The 22,321-nt window shown below is 40.8% G+C and overlaps 2 protein-coding genes across 3 annotated transcripts in view; one reads left to right on the forward strand and one right to left on the reverse strand.

Moving 5' to 3' along the window:
- Positions 1-2,065: 2,065 nt before the first annotated feature.
- Positions 2,066-16,846, reverse strand: mylipa (myosin regulatory light chain interacting protein a). Its single transcript, XM_014005870.1, has 7 exons — positions 16,585-16,846; positions 15,555-15,745; positions 6,741-6,926; positions 5,101-5,298; positions 4,855-5,019; positions 4,100-4,523; positions 2,066-3,475 (listed from the first exon to the last, which is right to left on the reverse strand). The coding sequence occupies exons 1-7, from the start codon at positions 16,669-16,671 to the stop codon at positions 3,287-3,289; spliced, it is 1,440 nt and encodes a 479-aa protein (XP_013861324.1). The 5' UTR covers positions 16,672-16,846; the 3' UTR covers positions 2,066-3,286.
- A 120-nt stretch (positions 16,847-16,966) lies between these two features.
- Positions 16,967-22,321, forward strand: part of dtnbp1b (dystrobrevin binding protein 1b) — a 49,636-nt gene continuing 44,281 nt past the window's right edge. The window contains exon 1 of one of the 2 annotated variants that reach the window (XM_014005874.1): positions 16,967-17,064. The gene's annotated coding sequence lies outside the window, so the exon portion shown is untranslated. The remainder of the gene's footprint in view (positions 17,065-22,321) is intronic. The other variant, XM_014005871.1, reaches the window with a different exon arrangement.

A 22,321-nucleotide genomic window follows, 5' to 3' on the forward strand; every position in this document is an offset into this window, starting at 1 on the left:
TATCAGAACTGAGCATTAAGACCTGCTGTGTGGGCGTGTCTTAGAGAGAGGCTTTTATACCAGAACACAGCCGCTGTGACGAAACCGTGGAGAAGACACGTCACCGTGGAGAGCCGTTAACCAATATGCAAATTAGCCTGCAGAACCACTGCTCTACCCATATGAGCAGCAAAAACATGTTTTTAGACCAAATATTAAAGATTTGAACAAATACGCACAAAAACATCAAAATCAGCACAGAAACAGTACTATATAACATTTTAGACACATTCTAGGCAGTTTATCAGCTAAAAAGTTAATTTTGGGGTAAGTTACTCTTTAAAAGCACCTTTCACAACACAACACAGTTAATCAGCCTGCAAACCCATTGACCCAATGGGAAAGTCCCTGGTAGCCTTGCAGTCTGCCCCTGTCTACAACAGGTAATATATTTACTGCTCACAACCTCTTCATAGAACCCCACATTTAAGGGTTTGAACTATACTTTTGGTTTTTAAAAGCTACAAGTCATAAAAATGCTTTTTAAACCATTTGTTTTTTAACATCATGTGACAAAAATATTCTTATCTGAACCCCATGGCACATATTTTTGCAACTTTTTTTTTTTTTTTTTGCTGAGGTGCATACTCTAGTATGAAAAACACCAAACACAGCTGCTCTATACAAACCTCAGTGACACAGTAAAGGACAGAGCTGCGCCATTTCCCTCTGAAAAGATTTCCTCATTAAAAAAAACTAATTCTTGCTGTCATTAACTGCAACATGGAAGCTACTACTTCCACGTTCTGTCCCCGTTTCACAGCGAGCACAGATGCATGCCGGACTCAGGGCCGTCTCACCAGCTGACGGTGTCGTCTGGAGGAGAACTCTCGGCCCCAAAAAAACATTCAGACAAGTTGTGTTTCGCTTGGCTGTGCGTCGCTGGGCCGAGCAGATGGGGAAACCACATGGTGGTGGGAGGGCGAGGATCTTTGATGTTCTTTTTCTTGGCACGAGTTAAAATGATAAGAAGTTAAAAGTTTTATCAGCTTTCTGTATTTTTTGGGGGGGGGCCTCAGGTAACGAGGAAGAGGAGGAAACGCCGCTCCATCAGGGAGAAGGCACAAAAACAACCTGATTTCCCCCACAATCTCCTAAATCTGGTCTGATCATGTTTGTCAGTAAGAGATCCTTAAAATTAGGTTTCAAGTTGTTTTTGTCACTGGATTCTGCTGTGTGCTCCGATGTTTCCAGGACAGGTTTTGATTTTCTGCATGTGATTGCAAAGATTTGGATCTGTCCTGAAAGGGTGTGAATCCTTGTTTTATAAATTTTCTATTTTCCAACAAAAAACAGATTTAGAGGACCAGTTTAGTGGCGTCAGACTGCATCCTGTCAGCTGTAGATTAGATCATCTTCCTGTGTTGCTCCTGATTCATGACCTCAGCTTTAGTTTGGAGCTTCTCTGAATCCTGAAGCAGTTAGTCATATATGACCAGAAATGTCGACATACTTTTACTGCAAAAAAAAAAAAAAAAAAAAGAAGTCAGTATTTATCCTGTGGTTAAGTTTTGGACTTCTGATAGATCTGCCCCAGTGACTTCAGCGTCCTTGGAGTTGGTTCCGAGGCAGCCATGTGTGAGAGAGGAGAGATAAGAGAAGAATGGATGGAAGAAGAGGCACCCTCATCCAGAAGGTCAGACAGAGGGGCTCAGACCAATCAATGGCTTCTATACTTAACTCCAGAATGACTTTCAGGATTTACAGCACAGTCCACTGATGCCTGTCAATTCTAATCAACACAGAGCCTTTTTCTTTTTTTAAACCACAGGCTGTCTTTCAGCTCGAAGTGACAGACAACCTTTCAGTGTGGTGTGCATGTGGCGCTGCAAAGGAGCAGAGTAGTGTCAGGATAATCCACAGAACTTTACAGATCAGAATATCTGCCTCTCAGACTGAAACTTGTTCATGTTGTGAACAGTTTTCCACTTTGTAAAGAACTGAAACAACGTGAAATCTGATAAATCTGATAAGAATCGTATCCAAACCATCCAGAATTCTAACAGAAGACTCAAATCCCTTGATGTATTTTTGTAAAAAAAAGAACTTTATTAATACTTTTAGTTAAAAGCAGAGTATATAAAAAAGGCTTTCATTCTAAGAGTTACTTAACACAGCATAGTGGCATTTGCTTCAGAAAACAGAAACAAACCGCTACTTGTACAAAAGTCTTTCCCCTGCAGTGACTGAGCTCAAATGTGTCAGCATTAAAGAAAACAAAAAAACAAAAAAACTAATCTTTACCAGAACTAAAACACAAAAAAGTCTGAGAAAATTTTGCAATAATAAAATACATTTCTGCTACATTAAATTCAAACCTCTGACAAACACGTGGAAAACTTCCACAATAAAGTGGCAACATTTTTTTCCTCCTTTTTGTATTAAATAAAGTCTTTGAATTTAAATAAAAACTGAGAATGAAAAGCTTGGCAGAAGAAAAAAACGCAAGCAAGTATTGCACTTATACATCTAGTACCCTTTATAAAACCCAAGAGCTTCAAACTAGTAAAACCCCAGAGAAGAACGTTCTAGATGAAGTAATGAGAGGCAGCAGCTGCAGTTATGTGTCAAACCTAAGAGTTTGCACATTGACTTTTGTTCAAATGGACATAAATACAAGTAGAAACACACGGTCTAAATGTTGGACAATGTTCAAGACCTGCTTTGGAGTTCTAGTGATTTTAGGAGTGTTTTTACAAGAGTCTGAGCTTCTTGTATCAGATTATAATCCAGTGCTATATTCAAAAGCAGGACTGCTGAACCTCGAAATACTCCCCTCATTGGCATGGAAAGACATGAAACGTGAATAAAAACACACTCAAATAAAAAAAAAAACAAGCATCCCACTCTCCTACATCATAACGTTCAATTCACAACAAAACATTTTTAAAAGTCAAAAACTTAAAAATAATGCCTTCAATCAACATGTGCAGAGCTCAGCTATTCTAACACACGATCCTTTTGTGGTTTGTGTTCTAGGAGCAAAGAAGGGATGAAAGCAACCAAAAACAAATTCAAAAGCATAATTCTCGATCAGGTCAACTGATGCAATAATTTAACAATAATATTAAAGAGTAAAACCTAAAAACAACAAAATAAATCTAGCAGATATGAACAAACGAGAAACTGACAGTTGGAAAACACAAAGCTGAGTGGAAACGAAGTTAGGAGTTTGTATAAAAAAAAGAGGAGTTTGTGAGTTAAATCTCAAGCAGCTTCATGATGTTGGGAGTGGAGTTTGGTGTGTTTATGTGTGGTAGAGCTTGTGTTCGTAGTCGGAGCAGCTGTGAGGAGAGGCCGTGTCTCTGCGGATGGGGGTGGGGATGCTGCCGTGGAGCTGGTGGTTGTCGTTCAGCGTCAGGTTCAGGAGGCTGGTGCAGGTGGGCAGGTAGACGTGCTGCACGTGCTCCACGTCCGACCGACACACCGGACACAGCTGAGGGAGAGGAGGAGCGGGAAAAACATCAGCTTTAATCACTAAATATTTAGTTTTTAATTAGTTTTCAGAACTTTTTTTAAAATACTTTAATTTTAAAGAAATTGCTGCATTAAAAACATTAAAGTCAACTCTAAAGATTGATCAAGAACAATTTAAAATAAAGTGACACTATATTAAACCAGCTTCCATTAGTTTTTACAGATGAAAACACTTTCCTTCTACAAGATGGGCCACATTTAGTTGAGCTAATGGACAGGAGATTTGCCTGGCTGCTGTAATCCCTTTATGTGACAAACACACACACACACACACAAGCTGCTTCCACAAAGAAGCAACATTTAGCTGATTAAGTGCGGGGACAGTCGGGTCATTAGGGTTTAAGCAAGGCTTTAGATATTTAAAGGGTCATAAAAGGATAAGATAATGAAACTAACGTATAATTAGATTCTATCAGTAAAATTGCAAACTCACAGTCAGAGAACGTGTCGTGAATTTAGAGCTCAAAGAGCCAAACTGAATTTAAAGCTCTTGGATTGAGGCCTAATGTACTTTCAGTCACTTTCAGACACACAAGCAGCCGAAGCTAGGACTCCGGCTGTTTCCTTTAAGCCCCGCCCTCACCTGCAGCTGGTTGGCGCAGCTCTGGCAGCACACCATGTGACCGCAGGGGCAGAACGCGGCGTCGATCTCCTCCTCGCAGCACAGCATGCACAGCAGAGCCTCTCGGAGCTTCTGCAGCCGCTCCTGCAGGGCCCGGCTCTGCTGGCAGCTGCTGCAGTCCAGCTCCTCCTTGTCGGGCCGCTCGTCCCGGCTCGGCGAGCGCGGCGGCGAACGCTCCCCGCTTTCCGAGCGCCGYGCCAGGTCCGCCACGCCGGCGTTGTACAGCGCACGGCGAGCGTGGTCGTACACTTCCTTGGAGGTGCGCCTGATGTCGAAGACGTACTTTTTGCCCACGTTGATGTTTTCGTTGAGGAAAAGGGAAGCCAGGTGGCCTTTAAAGTCTCTGCTGTACTGCATCATCACTGCGTTGGTAACTGTGTCACACCTGGGAACGACAGCAACCGGATTACTACTCCCAATAAACATTTAACACCAAAACATCATCATGGTAGAAGAAAGTGACTTTTATAGCAGGTTAAATCTTTCTTTTCTTCCCTTCAGGTCAGGATGAGTTTTACTGTTACAAGTTAATGAGTAAAGAAATCTAAATAGAGCAGAGCGTGTTTTTCCTCACGTCTCATTTATTAATCTTGAGTAGGAGACATATGGGTTAAAGACTAACAGATCGCTGACAAACATCTGTGTAAAACAGGTTAAAGGGTTGTTTTGTGTTTTCTTGGCTCAAAGTCCAACAATCATCTTGTAGTTCATGTCACCTGTAGAAAGCGTGGGTCTCTGTGATGGCTCGGTACAGACCACTCGCTGCCCGGTTACTGATCAGCTTGAACAAAAGCACCACGCTGTCGTTCGTGTCCTTGGTCACCGTCAGATAGACACTTTTTCCTGACTGGGTGGCAATCTGGATGATGGGATAGCTTATTCTGAAAGAAAACAAACCCGTCACGTGCAGTTCCTCAGAAGCAAACATCTCATCAGTCCTTGCTGGCCGTGGGAAAACCCACCTGTTGACTAAAGTGAAGTCCTCCTTGCAGACGGCGATGCCCTCGGGGCCGACCCCGATGGCCAGCCGCTGGCCGCCGGCGTCGCGGGCCCAGTGCCACTCCACGCCGTAATGCTCCAGAGACGAGACCAGCTGCAGGGCCTGGTACTCCACCGAGGCCTGGCTCACACCTTCCAGAGCTTTGTGTCGGGAAATGATACTGCAGGAGGAAACACAGCCAAAGTTAGCTAAAGCCTAATGGACTGTYTGAGATTAATACTTTAATGCAGATCTATAGTTTGTAGATTCTGCAGAAATTATGATTTATTGATCCACAAGATATGAAAGCCATACTGTTGGCTCAAAGCRGAACAAGGAGTCAAATGTAACATTTCACAGATGAGGCTGGAGGTGTAAGTTGTTTAAGCGTGTAGGAAATGATGCCATGTGCAGAGCAGCTGTTCAGAGCAGTGCTTCAGAAGTGAAAGACACTGAARTCTAGAAACAGGAAGTGGTGTGGACTGATACCAGGAATAAAAAAGGGAGAATATTTGCATCAGTGCATCTGTTATGGTTCATTTGTGTAGGGAGGAAGCTGTAGAGTGGGAAGCTGATCTGATGTCCAGACAGCTGCTGTTTTGGCTGCTCGTGGCTTTTAAAGATCCCTATCATTTCTGCGATGCGGAAAACGCCGACGGAATCGCGGAAATGACCAAACAAAATGGAATTTGGTGTAAAAYGCAGAATCTCACGGAATTCGATTATTTGGGCGAGTTTCTGAGGTATTTTGGCCACTGCTGCTCACTGTACCTGCCGTTACCTGGTAACAGGTACGCGGGGTGAGCTCTGACTGGAAAAAGAAAAAAAAAAAAGCCGCGACCCGCACAGCGAACAACAAACTTGCTAAAACTAATGTCCTCCAAAAATATGAAGCTAGCATAAAGTTTAGGACAGAAAATGTCCCAGCAGTTATTTATTTATCTGTAGAAGAACTTTTCTGCGAGTTTTTTTGGCATACGATGGGCTGGACGCTGTGAAGACCACTTCCTGTTTGAGTGAGCAGCTGAAAGACCCGCTGCAAACTCCTCAACACAAAGGTGGGAGTCTGACTGGGAGTTCATCCATGATGTTGTGTGTGCAGAATCTGATATTCCTTTAGAAAAAATGAAAAAGCTTTTTCCGTTTTTTTGATAAAGCACTGTAAACAGTGTGCGTGTGTGTGCGTCCATTACAGAAGTAAATGAGCTTAGATGGCAAGTGTAGGTTTTATGTTTCTTTATGTCATATTTAATAAGTTAAATTCGAAAACATTTATTTTACAAAACATAACTTTATTATGCGAGATTCTGTTTTACACATAAATGATTTTTTCTTAGTAAATAATTTTAAACASCTTTCAAAAAGAATTTAATGTTCTACTGAACCACAGCTGCTTGTTATATTAGTGAAAGTGTTGCTTTATAATGAAACACTTTTTAGGTAAATAAATATGGTTACAATGAAAATGTGGAATTCAGGGGGAAAAAATGAAAAAAGTGGAATTTAGAAAAATAAAAATAGAAAACCTTAGGAATTTGGGATAAAATAAAATGGATTTTATAGGGCCCTACACTTTTAGAGTTTATTTCATTTAATGAGCCAGTGAAGCGTGTTCAGTTGTACCTGTTGAGGGTGTCTGTGCTGGGCTCCTCTCCACACAGCTCTGAATACCAGTACTGGGCCGTGTTTTGGTTGTAGTCTCCAAACTCTGCCTGAGCCAGGAGAGCACTCAGCTCCTCCGCTTGCTCTGAGCCCATGTGGAGATGACCGTGGTGGAGGTCCTCCTTCACATGCATGAAGAAGAGGTGTCTGAAAGGACAGAAAAAAAGACATTTTTATTCTTTATCTTTTTGATCAAACAAACTGTTTATTTGTGTAGCAGCTGAGGCAGAAGTGTCACTTTCTCCTTTTCAATCACTTCCTCAAAATGTTGTTTTATTTGCTACTTTGTGGCTAATTTCACTCAAAAGCTTTAAAAAGGAACTACGTATTTATAAAAGGAAGAGGGCCTACACGCGGTCTGAAGGCTAGTCATATAGGTCATTCTCATWTCGTGACAGTTTAACACACATGTTCACAATGAGGCCGATTTAATCAGCAGAATATATTTCAGATTTAATGGTGATCAGAGCGAGAATTGTTATTGTTTGGGCCGAGTGGTTACAATGAGAACGCAGAGTTCTGGCGTGGTCWAGAAAAACAGCTAATTTTTCAGAACAGTGGGCCTTTTCCATTGTTTTTAACCAGTAGATGTGAGGATTTTTTTTTTCTTACTTCCAGCAGCAGGAGACGATACGTGAATGGAAGCAACACCCCGACTGACTGGACTGAAACAGATGACCCGTGACACAGTCAGTTAAAAACTATTTCAGTTACCGTAGTTCCTCCTGGAACAGCTCATAATTCCTCTTAACGACATTTGCATCCAATCTTCAGTATTTTCACCTGACAGTTATTTTTTTACATCCTGGTGTGGCTGACAGAAAGTGCCTAAAAGAAAGAATCCTCCTCGGGGCTATGGTTCTCTTTGAAGCATAAATCCAATAGAGACATTTTCATTTGTGAAAAACCAGGTCACACTGTGACTGGAGGATATGAGAGGCTTTAGTGAAGTTTTGATACTCCTCAGTTTCTATTTTMTGAGGGGGAGAATCCTGACTGGTGTGGAAACGGCCATTTCTTCCCTGTTATCCATCCTACAGGCTGAACAAGTCCACATATCGTGACAAAAAACACAGGCAGCGTGTATTTCAACTCCTTCAGGAGAGCAACAACACAGACACGCCTCGACCGACCGGCATTCTCTCAGCACTTCCGCGGAGTATCAACAGCGTCTGGGAGGCACACAAACACGGGTGTGCGGCCGCCCCGCTAACGCCAGACTGTAARAACGAAGCCCCGCGGCGGACAAGCCTCAGGCACAACAAACAGGCCTTTGATATGGTGTTAAACATCCCATTCCCTCCAACGCACACACAAACACTGAGCTCTATTGTGTCAGGCCCAGCAGGCGTCATGTGACGGGAGAGCTGCTGGTTAGCTACCTGCCTGACGCAAAACAATAGGGCCAACCTGAGTTTACTACAGGTCGTTAGTGAAAGGTTACCAACGGGCAATCCACAGAGGTTACTCTAGTTCACTTATTATATACACGTCTACTTTTAATCTAATCAAAGCCTCCTAATCAAACACAAAACTGATCTGCTGGTCTAAAGTTGAGTTTAATGTTGGTCAAATATTATTCTGTTCATTCTTTAACAAACTGTGGATAAATTTTGGAAACATTTTAAAAAAGGGAAAACATAAGAGGTAGAGGTGCACCAAAAATAGTTTATTAGAATCATGATTCTCATTTACAAAGATTCAGACTCTATTTAAAATATCCAAAAATCAATTTAAATAAAAAATAAAAAGGAAAATCCAAAGGTTGTCATTTTGTAACAACTTGGGACGTCCTGACGTCACATGGAGCTAGTTCTGGAGTGTATGCATGCACAGAAAGCACCAAAACAAAGAGGAAACTACAAAACTGGAGGAAAGAGATTCAACTGACCCTGTCTTTACTGAATGCAAACATTTGGGCTCATTTTGTTTTTTACTKAATTGAGTGTGAGTTTGACATGAGCTTCACTGTGTGCAAAATTTGCAAAATGAAGAACTTTAGGAACACAACAAATGGGCTCACATTGAGTTTTGAGTGAAAAATTGATTTTGAATCGAATCRTGACCCCAAAAATCTGAATCGAATCATGAGAGAGTAAAAGATTCCCACCCCTAATAAGAGGTGTACAGCAGGTCAGCATGTCCCGGATCAGAGATAACTACAGATCACTGATAGCCACTTTCTGCTCGACTTCTCAGACAAAACGGCKCAGAGCTATCAAATATTCAAGACACCGGAGGCTTCACACACAGAAGTCAACAAGTTCTGCCACCTAAACTCAGATTATGTCATCGAGGTATGCACCATAAAAACACCCCTCCCTGCACCAAACATGTTGTGATAAAAACAAGAAGGGGAAAAARKCACAAWCATSWWGTWRTTATGCAAACTTTAGCAAMGTTTTCCTTTCCAGTTAGACGGATRCATTAAACATCGACGCTTGACAGAATCAGGATGCAGAGAAAGTGCTGCCTCAGCACCTGTCAGAGTCCACCCTGCACTCAGAGAAACAACTGTCTCCAAACATGTTTGCTGACATAAACTTTGTTATATTAAAACTAAATATATCCTGAGCAAATACAAAGCATTTTGTTCCAAATCTCTTTTCTGCATGCCTGTTTTGATTCACTGCATAAAAAAAAACCTTAGATGAACATTTGCATGTGTTTAGTGCTTCCAGGATATTACCACAGCTTTGTTTTGTTCTTTTCATCTCGCACCAACACAGCAATAAAGTAAATTCCAGGAAGTGTGTGTTGAGACTAAAGCCTTGTGGCCTAATTTCACTGTATTACAGTTTACATCGCTTTATCTTTTAAAGAGATGTCCCGTAATCAAGCTTATCACTTCAAGTCATAAGACTGGGATGTGCATGTGTTCAAAAGAGTTGTAAAGAAAGAAGATAAACAAAACACACAACCTAATTTTTATTTTATTCTCAGTCTTAATTGTGTGGAAAGTATCTGAAGTGGAGCCTTTATGTTTTTGGCAGCCTTGTGTTAAAATGTCTCCAAGTTTTGTGGGCAGAACTCTGTTCTTGCAGAGTAAAAAAAAACAAAAAAGGCTCATTAGAAAGTCAAATCAACTCTGTGCAGTCTGGTTCTTCTTTCTACACAAGTTTCATTTTAACGGTTTGCCACTGCAACAAAGTCAGCAGGTTCACAACACAGAGGAGAAACAAAACATCCCCACAAACTGAAACTCAACACCACTGCTTCGAGATCGCACCAAACGCAGCCAATCAGCAGCAGAGTTTCAGGCCTCGCTGGTTGGACTCCCAACAATGCGGTTTTAGTCAAATAACACGCTGCCACAAGCTATGTGCTGCGAGGTTACTCTCTGTCAATGACCTGGAGTTACCTTTGCTCAACATCTTCTTGCAAATCGTGGGCGGAACGAAAAAAAAAAACCAAAACAACAACTTGTAACTGCACCTTGTAACAAAGTGGCAACGCATTAATTCCAGGCACCGAGTGCAACGTGTCCTTTTGCTCCGTGACGAGCTGAACTGAAAGCTACACAGCGATAAAACAAAGAGGCAGATTGTGCGCTAAACTCCGCTGGTCGCAGGCTAGTAAAACAGCAATTATAGCCAACTCTTCAATTCAGGCGCTGAATAAATAGAGCAGCTTTCTTTCTGGGACAAAGGTTAAGCAGTCTGCTGAAGCGCACGTAGAGGAAGTTCAGCGAATTTAAAAGCTAAGTAAATGTTAAGAACTTGTGTTTGAACATTTCTAGACCCGCGGGAATTTTTTAGATCTTTGTCGCCTGTGTGACCTGCGGACAAAGAMGTGTGTCTGACCTGAATATATTACCTGAAACCGTTTTTGCAGAACATGCAAAAGAAGAAGTCGTGCAGGAATTCTGTAAAGCTCTCTGAAAGCATTACTGTGTAGAAAATCAAACGTATTATTTAGTTCCTGAATTATCTGCTATTATCTCTGGAGCAATTAAGGCTCCATTTGCACATCGGTGCTGCTTCAYATGTAGTTTTGGACAAACTCATTAGCCGGTTGGAGCATGTCCCACAATGCAAGGAGATCTTCAGCACAGAGGAGTGGTCTGGCAGGGCGGCACGCACACAAAGAAAAACATTTACTTTTAACTGATTTTGTCTCCAGATCAGCTGGTAAAGTCGTCTCCAGAGAGCCTGAGGTTATTTAAGAGGGGGGGACGCTGTCACGAAACGAGTTTAAACTGAATAGTTTTCACATGCAATCGTTTTTACCTTTACCCAAAACTGCTTTATCTTTCCTTTTGTCACCATTAGTCATTCTCCAAACTGTTTGACCAAAAAAAGATTAAAATCTTTATTTGGATTGAAGCTGCAGACAGGTTAACAGTTGTTGGCAGCAGCAATTATACTTCCCTCCCTGGGTGTCCTGTGATTGCCTGATCAGAATGCTAAACAAGACCTCTAATGAATGGAAAATAATTCACAAGTTTAAACCTAAACKCTCTCTAGCAAGTGCTGTTTAATGATGCAGATAATACGGGCTGTTCAGGCTCTTAGGTTGGTGTCCCTTAACCAACATCAACGTTATCCTTGGAGTCAAGCCCAGATAAGCTGATTTATCAGACATTTCATAATAAACTACCGTTTTGTAGGTTTTTGCCAAAAAAAAAAAAAAAAGGAATTTTTGCATAAAGACATCTCAAACTCTGAATGTCCCAACAGCCCTGCTGCAGTCGCTGCTTCATTCGGCAGCTTCAAAGCAGCGTGATGCCTTCAAAGAAGAAACRGAGAGAAGCTGGGGGGCATTTTAAGATAGCAGAGAAGATAAAGATTTAAAAATTACACCTGGAAGAAATTTAAAAAATAAAATTGAAAAGCAATGAGGGGAAAAAAAATATCTGGAAGCATGAAATCAGCTGAATCGAAGCCTCGCAGCTTTAAGAGACCTCGAGCATTAGGGAGAAAAATATCTGGTTTTATAAGTAAAAACACACCATAATGTACAGCTTTAACTAGAAACGTTTTCTTTGATTCAAGTACATGCTTTTAATCAGGCTGTTACAAATAAATATAATTAAAAGAGTAAACTATGGGCAGATAAATGAAGTGACCTGTGAGGCTTCCTGTGGCAGCAGAGTACACAGCAGCTTATATAAGCAGCTCAGTGGGTTACGTAATAAAGGCCTACAGAAAGGCCGTAGAGATGGGTGCCCRCCGCTCGGCTCTCCTCTACGTCGTGGCACCGTACCCAACACGCTTTGTTTAGAAAACCGCTGCAGCTCACGCACAGTCGGGAAGCATTTTCCTTTAAACGACGACAACCCCCCCGCGTGGTAAAACGGCCTTTAGGCAGGTTAAAGTACACCGGGAGAGCAGTTCGTCACCATGAGTCACGTCTGCTGTGACACCTGAATGTGGGGAGCTGAACTGGGTGAAAGGTGACGGCACAGAAATGAAGCGGACTCAAATTATCAATATATGAAAAAAAAAACTGAGGTAGAACTGTTGTGTAGTTTTAATTAACAAATATATACAGCATTTGTTATTGTGAGGGAGTAATTAGTGTGTTGTCTTTAGTTTTGTCAGTCTTAGTGTGTTTGGATCAAAACAAAGCACCAACCCAGCTGTCCAACTTTTGAGAATCAACGCAGAAACCTCCCGGACCAGCTTGCTGGTTCATAAAATCCCTCAGCTCCAAACATATGCCAGTGTTAGACCTCCCACTTCATCAAAATTAAACAAGCTGCTGGTTTCAGCGTGTGTATTTACTAAAAGCAGCTCTACGCTTCTGCCATCTCACATCTTTTTCACAACTCACCCCCCCTTCAGCCAACACCAGATAACCCTCTCTAATCTAGAGGTCAGAGCACAGGCAGCCAAGCGCCCTTTATGCTCCTCTTGGTTTCACTTTCCACTTCAAATGTGGCCAAATGTGGGCCAGTGTGGAAAAGGGAAAAAAAAAAAAGCGGTTGAGACGTAGAAGAGGACGGTTTCAAACCGGGACAAAAATGCGACCGCAAACAGCAAGAGGTGTCGTGCTGTGACAAAAAGCAAAAGGGTGAGGTTAAAAAAGAAGAAATAAATAAAAAACAAAATAAAAAAAGAGAAGAGATAAAAGCAGGGGATTAACTCGGAGCATCTTGGTGTTAGCAGCTACGTTTSTGATTAATTAACTGCTCTGGTGACGTGCTGCACATACATAAAACAGACTTCCTCTTTAGTGTCCCCTTGATCTGCAATATGAAACAGCAGCTGTGAACAAAAAAACGCGCTGCCAGTGAAAACCTGTTTGTTTCCTGTCTGGTTCTAAAATTTAAAATCTTTTAGGGCTTCAGTGGCAACTTGCAGAAACTGTTACAAATGTCTGTGACACAACTGTAGGTTACTGCATTTCCTGTTAAAGCAGAAAATAAAATAAATAAACTAAMGTGGTTATCTGCAAAAAACAAAACGGATTTAGTTTCAAATGAAAATAGCCTCAAACAAAACAAACAACAAAAAAAAAGTTAGTTGAATGGGAGCAGTGACAGGGGTCCTGACCAGAGGGGTCTCTGGGGGAAATAGGAGGGAGGGGTTGGAGTTGATGAGTGATGGCTGAAAGCAACATCACTCCAGAGCTGCTGGATCACATTTCCAGCCGAGTGCTCAACCAATATGACCTATAGTAAACCCAGACGAGCTCGACAAAGAGGTTACTAAAGGGCATTTCCACCGCACTGGAAACAAAGTGATCAGGTTTTGGGCCGGTTGATCCCCGATGATGGGATTGTTTTCTTGGTTTCTCTCAGACGACACAAGCTACCAACATTACAAGCCAYATCAYTTTTATTTAAATATAAAAACAAGATTTAAAAAGTGCTAATTTAAATGGAGAAAGCATCACAAAAATCTGACTCAGATCAAATGCTAATGTTTTGTAGCACCGGAGCAAATTAGCCTGATTTGAACTGTTGCTGTGACTTTTATGGTTTAAACAAAAAATATTAAAAACACTTTTAGCTATTTTCAGTTGTTGGGTAAAATGTTTTAAAATAAAAGAAAACTGGTCAGGTGGAAACATACTGTAAACTTTATTCCAACCTCCTATGAGTTATAAAACAAGTTTGATTTTAAACTGTTTTACAGYTCGGTCTGTCAGCCATAAAGTAGCAAAAAACTAAACTGCATTTCCAAATTAAGTTTTAAAGTTCAAGTCCTACATCCCAGATTAACTGCTCAATAATAACTGTTGTGTGAATTTAAGGGTGCAATAAATTTATTTTATTTAACCTTCATTTCAACTGGCAAAACATTAAGAACAGTTTCTTATTTACAACGTTGACCTGAGAGTGCAAAACACACTTAAAAACACTTAAAAATGGGAAGATGGGGAAGGGGAAACAACGTAAACATTAAAAAAGAAAAAAAATTGTATAGGTCTTCTGGACGGGTTCTCCTCTGAAACGTTTCGTCTCTCCTCCTAGAGACTTCTTCAGTCTGAGAGTTTCAGGCAAAATTCAGGCTTTTAAGCCCTGCCTCCATGTGACTGATACTCACATCACATGGCTATCGTTGACACCTAATTAACTCCTATTGTTAATATTGTTTCTAAACATGATGTCCCAGTGGCTTTCAAACCCCAAAACACATTACGGCAAAGGCTGGTTCACCCCAAAGATCCGGTGCCCCGGCACAAACAGAGCAGTGTTGTATATGCTGTTAAGTGCCAGGAGGACTGCGACCAGTTATACATCGGGGAAACAAAGCARCCACTGTTCAAAAGAATGTCCCAACACAGACGAGCTACATCTAAAGGCCAGAACTCTGCAGTTTTCACTCATTTACAGGCCAGCGGTCACTCTTTCAGAGATGAGGATGTTCTCATTCTTGATAGAGAGGAACGTTGGTTTGAGAGAGGAGTAAAAGAAGCCATTTTTGTGAAGAAAGACCGTCCATCATTAAACAGAGGTGGAGGCCTCCGTTTTCAGTTGTCCCCCATCCTACAGTGCTGCTATTGCCAGTATCACTCCACCCCCTGTTAATAGGTGTTAATTAGGTGTCAACGATAGCCATGTGATGTGAGTATCAGTCACATGGAGGCAGKGCTTAAAAGCCTGAATTTTGCCTGAAACTCTCAGACTGAAGAAGTCTCTTGGAGRAGAGACGAAACGTTTCATTAAAGAAGAACCCGTCCAGAGGACCTATACAATTTTTTCTTTTTGATTTTTTACCTGGATTACTGAGATGCATCGGAACATAAACARTACATAAAACATATAAAATGAGCAGTGCATTCATTCTTTAAAACTTTAAAACTCCTTAAAAAGATCCTTTAGTCTGTGTTTAAAAGCAAAGTGCCAAAATGTAGTTTATTTTGATAGACGTTCCAATCATTTGCTGCAGCAAAGCAGAAAGACATGAGGCCAAAGGAAGACTTGGTTTTTGGAATTTTCTATCTAATAAGGTGGGAGGAACCAGTGTTGTACCTTGAGGGGGGTTCTTGTTGTAGTAATTGATTTAAATGAGAGGTGAAAGACCTAGCATGGTTTTGTAAATGAACAAGAGCCAATGGGCATTACAGTGGTGAGTTTTATACGGAGCGTTTGTAACAGAATGGTCGATTAAATCCAATTTTTGAAGACTTCCCTGCAAGCATGGCGATAAATTACGTCACCATGATCAAACAAAGGAAGGATACACATTTCAACAACGATCTTTTTAGCCGAGGATGTGAAAGATGAACGGTTTCTGTACAGGAAGCCAAGTTTTGATTTGACCTTAGTTTGCAGCGTAGTAATACGGTGACGGACGGACAAAGAACTGTCAACGAAGCYGGTACCTCGTCTGTTCCTGCAGAATGAGATGGGGCTCAACGAAAAACTTGACCCGCAGCCTGAGTCGACAGGGCGTCACGTTATCCATCTGCTGGCAGATGCGATTCCTCAGATTCAGCCACAGGTTCTCCCCCTTGCTGCCCGTGAACTGCAGCCCGAAGTAGTCCACCTCAATAATGCCCAACTTTCTGCAAACCTGGAGGGAAGGCGAGAGAAATCAGCCAGAGAAGTTAGAGATGACTCTTATTTCATTTGAAAGTCACTTGGAAGCAGATGTTTTATTTTTTTTTTGGAAGCAAACCTGGATCACCAGCTGGTGTTACACAACTGCTGATATGATCTAGGCTGAGATAAAAACTTATTTTTGACTTGCAACAAGTTGTGAACAAGGCACGCACACAAAACAGAACAACTGTTGCATTTTATTGGCAAGAAAACTGAGGTTTCTAATGGAAAAGTCTCCTTTAAATTCATTTCCTGCTTTAAAAACAGAAAGGACGTGTGCATGTCATAAAGCTGCTTCAGACTCAAGTCTCAGTTTCAGTGGAGACAGAAAGCAAATGCAAAGAAGTGAACTCTAGTAACCTCAGACAAAGCCATCTGCCTGACAAGTGTGTGCAGCAAGAGGCGGAACCTTCCCATCATGCTTTAAAACTAATACAACAAATAAATCATGTTTTAACTATAAGAAAATGAGAGTTTGATGTTTAATAATTAAATAAAATGTTTTGTTTTTGTTTATGGCGCATAGAAAACATCATTTCCTCTTTGTGTACAACATGTGGACCAGAACAGTTTCATAAAGACGCTTAATTAAAATACGCTAATTCAGAATTTGTTATAATTTAGACGGAAAAATGTGCTTAGTTTAACTCATAAATAAAGCAAGTTTAACACAAAGATATTTGAAGTTTTATAACACAATAGAAGCTGCTCCGCCTTGCTAACCCGTGACGTTCTTTTACAATAAYATATACCACCTAAATATAAGATAATGAGTGAACTTTTCGTGTGTTTTCACCGAACACAGCCTACCTTATTCAGACAATCTTCACCGTTCGCCTTCGCATCAACTTCCACTTCCATCACCACCGAATCCGGACGAGTAACGTGGCAGAGCATTTTGGCTGTAAGTAAAGTCTTTGGTGTGCCACTGACTCTTAAAAATATTTAAACTATACTCTTGCCTTCTTTAAAACCCTCGACATCGAGCCTTCTTCACTTTCTTCATGCCGTTCACTTATGGCTAATCTGTCTCCGCCAGCTGTAGGGTATAYCAATGAAGCGCCCGCGCTAAGCTCCGCCCACTCAGAGCCGACCAATGACAGTCAGTTTATCATTCTCGCTGCCCTGCTTCAACCAATTGAAACTCGTGTCACATTGTTGAAACTAATCTGCKGGCTGAACCGTGTGGAGCCAACAGCGCCCTCCAGCGTCGGCTGTGCTGCACGCAGCTGAGGGCAAGTTTACACACCTGAACCTAATGAATTTGACATTTCAGCAACAAGRGCTGCGGTAAGAGGCTTGTTTTCGGTTTTTTTCCTTAGCTTTTTGTTAATAATTAATAGGAATGCAGCCCAGAAATAGCTGTGAGTAGCAGAAGAGCTTTCTGCCTCACCTGGTTTCTGCTGCTTCAAGCTTTTATGAATTTTACATATCAGCAGCTTTGACTCTCTCTTCTACTTTTCCACACTATTAGTGCTTGTTTAAGGCGAAAGCATACTTTTTCCAAATCAGTCTTTTAAAATGTCAATATAGTCAAAAACAATTAGGTTAAAATGAAGGCAAAGTAGATGAATTGTTTGCCTGGAAATGGTCACAGAGCTGGGGTGACACAACTAATCAAACTTTAATGGGATGTAAGTGAAATAAGTTATTTAGTCATGTTAAATGCCTCTTGTTCTACGAAAACCCTTTCGTGCAACCTAAAAGCTAATATTAGTTTATTTTTCCTAACTGGTTAAAGCTTTTATCTTTGAGAGTGAATATCTCAGTATTTATTCTGCTTCATCACATCCCCCCCAGCAGCTCCTCTTTTATGATTTATTATTCAAYAGTGCTGCATTGTGATGGAGGCAGGAAATGTGAGGAGAACTGCAGCTTCATGCTTAAGAATGCTGTTCAGCCAAGCTTATTTATTTGCCATGGGGACAATTTAGAGCTGAGGCAGTGTCTGTACTTCTGCGCTCATCTTGGTTAGGCTGCAGTGATTTGGATGAAACCGAACAATCGCAGTTAATAGTAGCAGAATAAAATTCATGSTTCCTTAATTTGCATTAGTTTTCAGCAGCTTCCTGTCCGTTAACTGTGTGGAGATTGGGTCTGTTGACTTGATTCATTCAGGAATGTTGAGAAACTCGTGGAAAAGTTGGCAKCATGATTTGATTTAGTTCAAACTTTGGGTTAATGATCGATTTGCTGATTCCGAAAAAAGACTTACTACGACCCAGTTCACACAAACAGAGAGAGGTGGGTTCAAAGAGTGGCCTGCACATTTGTTTACTATGTTGGGGAGAAGAACTTGACATTTTGTACAAACAAATGACCTTCCGTGTTGACGTGGGAGGGTTTAAAAACATATCAGAGCATGCAAATTCTAAAGCTTGAATGTTCAGTTTTTAAAATTGAATCGCATTGAAAAAAAAGTATTAGTTCATAAAGGAAGGCAGTTGAAAATGTAAGCTTTACTATATGATAAATAGTATATAGTTCTACTGAGGTGTAAGTATTCTCATTCCTCAAAGACGTGCAGAGTTTTCCTCCTTATCAGCTGGAACAAGTCTGCATCTCTGTGCGATAAGGTCAGCCAGCATGGAGTCGATCCAGGCGGCCGTCCTTTGGCCCGACATGATGCAACCGTTCAGCGGCTCGGTGCAGAAACACGAGCTGCCACTATAAAGCCATAAATGGAAAAAAAGATAACTCCACTCTTGACCCAGAACTGTGCTGGATGAGCAGACTGCTACACTCACATGTGCTCTCCTGTATCTCTCTGTTACATCACAGCCGGTGGTGGGCTCTGAGCCACCGATCAGATTTAATACAGTCTGAGTTCAGATAAAAAAAAAMCCCATTGCTTACAGTTCAGGAAAGCAAGTTCATCTGATTAGTTTGTTCTTTCTGACTCCACAAGTTCTCCTCTAAGGAATGCAAATCGCCCGCAGAGTTTGAAACTAATCTATGCTGAGGAATGATCATCATAGCTTTGGTTGAACATTGAAAATAATGCCATGTGCACTCTTATGTTGCATTTGGAGTTTGTGTTGTTGATGATTTTCAGCTTCTATCACATCCAAATTTAATTCAAATAACTGGTAAAATTATTGCGATATTATTGTTGTGTTGGCTTATATTGACTACCATTGGTTTGTAAGCAAATTTAGCTGTGAAAACACTTTAGGAAGAGTTGTGTGGTGTTGAGTTAAAGAATTAAATTAAAATGGTAAACAGGGTATAGTATTTTTCTTTTGWGACAGTGGCACAGTGGTAAGAGAACCAGAAAGTATTATTTTTTCTGCCATGCCTACATGTCGTGGTGTTCTTGAYMACCTTTTCCCTGACTGCTCTGCAGRTGTTCACACAGCTGCCTGCTGCTCCACCTGGGTAAAATTTTCAAGCATTCACACTGAGATTTTTTATCTCTACAATTTTTAGCACATATCTCTTTACGTAATTTTTGTCTTAATTCAACAATTTATATCTCAAAACGTTCAGCTCCTTCAGGACATTCCAGCTATCACTTTTGCTACTTCAGCAATTTATACTTTTTCAACTAGTTAGCTTTTTTTAATTTATTTTTTAACCATTTTTGTTCTCAATTAAAATGAATGGGGCTGTCTTTAGCTTCTTTGTGTTAATTTCAGCTTCTTTCAGTTTCTATTTTTGTAAATGGACTGTACTTATATAGCACCTTTCTATCCAACCAGGGTACTCAATGCTTTTTACAATCTGTGCCCTCATTTACCCATCCATACAGCACTCTGCTACATCTCTTTACAAAGCTAATCTACATAAATATTTTATAGAGACTAATCAGAGCTTTAGATCATGTTCGTACTGATGAGACGCACATCAGAGGCAGTGTGTCTTGTTCAAGGACACTTCAACATATGGCTGAATAGCAGTGGAATTGAACTGTCAACTCTTGCATTGGAAGACGACTCCACTAACCACTCAGCCACAGCCGCCCCTGTTTTTCTCTCTTAAATTTGCCTGATTTTAGCTTTTTTCTATATTATCAGTCTGACCCTTTCTGATATTCTTTTGCTACTTTAAGTTTTTATTTAGTTTCTTTCACTTCCTTTTTTCCCTCTTCATTTTTTTCAGCTCTATTTGTTTTCTGCATATTTCTGTATTTTTCAGCTGTTCTCTGCACCTTGAAACTTTTGTTTTCACAAATTGGGTTCTTCAGCCATCATTTAGCTACTTTTGAGTTTTACCTCAATTGTTAAAATTCAACAAGCAATACAGTGTACTAGTACAGTGTTTAAAAGTATTTCGGCTTCTTTAGCATCTTTCAACAAAAGTATTCAACAATAAGCAATCACATGGCATTTTTGCAGGAAATGCAATATCTCTAGTATTATTTATAATTAAAAGTAACAGTTGTCATAATGTTTCTGTTTTACACATTTAGCAGCACATCATCTCTTATGTTTTGTTTCTCTCCACTTGTTCAATTTTTTTCTGCATTTRTTAATCTACAGAATAGGAGCAGCCTAATACAGGTTTTTCATGGTTAATCGTCCTCCATCTTCTTCTAGTGAATTTAAACAAACGTTTTGTTCACACTGAGTGTGTAATTTCTTATAATTACCCACAGCAACAAAACAAATTCTAATGCGTAGAAGATTTAAATCGTCCAAACAAGCTCTTGTTGGCTCAGTTTTTGAGCTTTATTTGTTTGCCATCTGGGTTCCTGCACAAACACTGAGTGTTTGCAGAGTTATAGTTTGCAGCTAGGTATGACATCATGCAATGTGGCATCACTTCCCTTCAAGGCAAGTCACTGCTCACTCAACTGGAGTGTGAACACATAGCCAGGCTGGGGTTTGTGTGTGTGTGTGTGCACGTGACATCACAGTGTCATTGCTGCCCAACTCCAAAGCTGTGCCTCTTGAAGCAGAGACTATGTAAGGAAGCGCCATGTTAGCAGAGCGGCTGTAGCTGCTGTTCCTCTGATAGCATCGATGACATCATTTGGTTTTTATYTACTGGGGTCAAACCAAGACAAGAACAGCGAGGAGCAGCTGACAGAATAAAGGAATAAGAGGAACTGGTGAAGTATGAGGAGAGGTCACAGGGCAAGCTCCTCTGAATCTGAAGAGCACCAACAACCATGGTCAACGGATTCAGATGATCAGTTTTCACCGGATGAGGATTCATCGTCTGCTTCAGACGTGGAAGCAGATMGTGCCATGAAGAGGAGTCAGAAGTTCAGCGGCTCTTTTAGCTTTGAGGAGGACCGGCACATAAACTCCCAAAACGAGGGARGAGAAGAAGAACCAAAGAACTCCTGTGGTGTTTCAGTCTCAGACGTGGTGGAGTCAGAACTGACAAGAAGCTGTGACACAAATCGGCCCAGGCCAAGTTTATTCAGACCTCAAGAGTTGTGGCTGGCCATGACGAGATGTCTTTCCCTGCGATGGTTGTCCGTCAGCAGACAARCTAACAGAAAGTTAGTCTACCAGGTGGATCTCAATCAATCAGAGGACACGCAGTCATCCATAAGCTCTGACTCATCCAATCAGAGCTCTTCAAGTTCATCCTGCTCTGATGACAAAGATRTCTCATTGCTGAGACGTAAAGAGGACGTCAGCATCAGAGGGGTTAAAAGTTGCCCACCTCCTCGTCAAGGAATCTCTCGTTCCTCGCCTGGATTACCACGAGCGAGACAAGCCTCAGATTTGTTGCTGGCTTCCATGATCTTAGAGAGAGAAATGTTTCTGAGAGTGGAGCTGGTGGATTCAGGCGAGGAAGGTGGTGATTTCCGTTACCGAGCAGAATGGAAGCTGTCAGACAGAACTAAAGAGCTGGCAGAGGGGGTCTGGCTCTCTGGAAGCCACAACGTAACAGTCTGACTTTTTTATTTACTTGAAGGCTCGATCAGCTTTGAAGTAAAAGACGTTGTGTTTTTGTTCCCTTCGAATCTGATTTGAACCTCATTCATAATCATCTTATCTTCGTGTGACTGCTGATTAGTAGTGACCCAGTTTTCATTAAGTAATCAGGATTGTTTTGCATGACGTCTGTGTCGAATGCTGCACAAATTCAGAGACTGCAGATAACCAATTAAAATGCTATTTTTGGTGACAGCTCTGCAGTGTAAAGCTTTATTTTCTGCATCTCACTCAGAATGTGTTCCACACGGCAGGTCTTATGTGGGAGGCCGAGGAGATCTAAGAATATGTCAAAGCGTTTCTTCTCATATTAAGACTATACTTTTTWAATAATTTGCTGTTAACTAAATAGTAAATATGAGCAATCTGCATTTAAAATATTGCTTTTTGATCAGCACATTTACAGTAAAGTACAGAATAAATTTGAATAATTTTTGTTTAAAAATGKTTTGAGGAATTACTGAATATTCTATTTACTTGGTAAAGATAACCATAAAACAACTGAAAATATTTTATATTATATGATTTATATTGTAATTGAACAATAAGCAGAGTAGAAGGTGTCTAAATGGTGATTTGGTYTGGTTAAAATTCTACAGATCAACAAACTAACATCAACATGAAATAGTAAACATTCTCTTTACTTTTGCTGC

This window comes from Austrofundulus limnaeus, unplaced genomic scaffold, assembly GCF_001266775.1.
Source record: "Austrofundulus limnaeus strain Quisiro unplaced genomic scaffold, Austrofundulus_limnaeus-1.0 Scaffold32, whole genome shotgun sequence".
Taxonomy (NCBI): domain Eukaryota; kingdom Metazoa; phylum Chordata; class Actinopteri; order Cyprinodontiformes; family Rivulidae; genus Austrofundulus; species Austrofundulus limnaeus.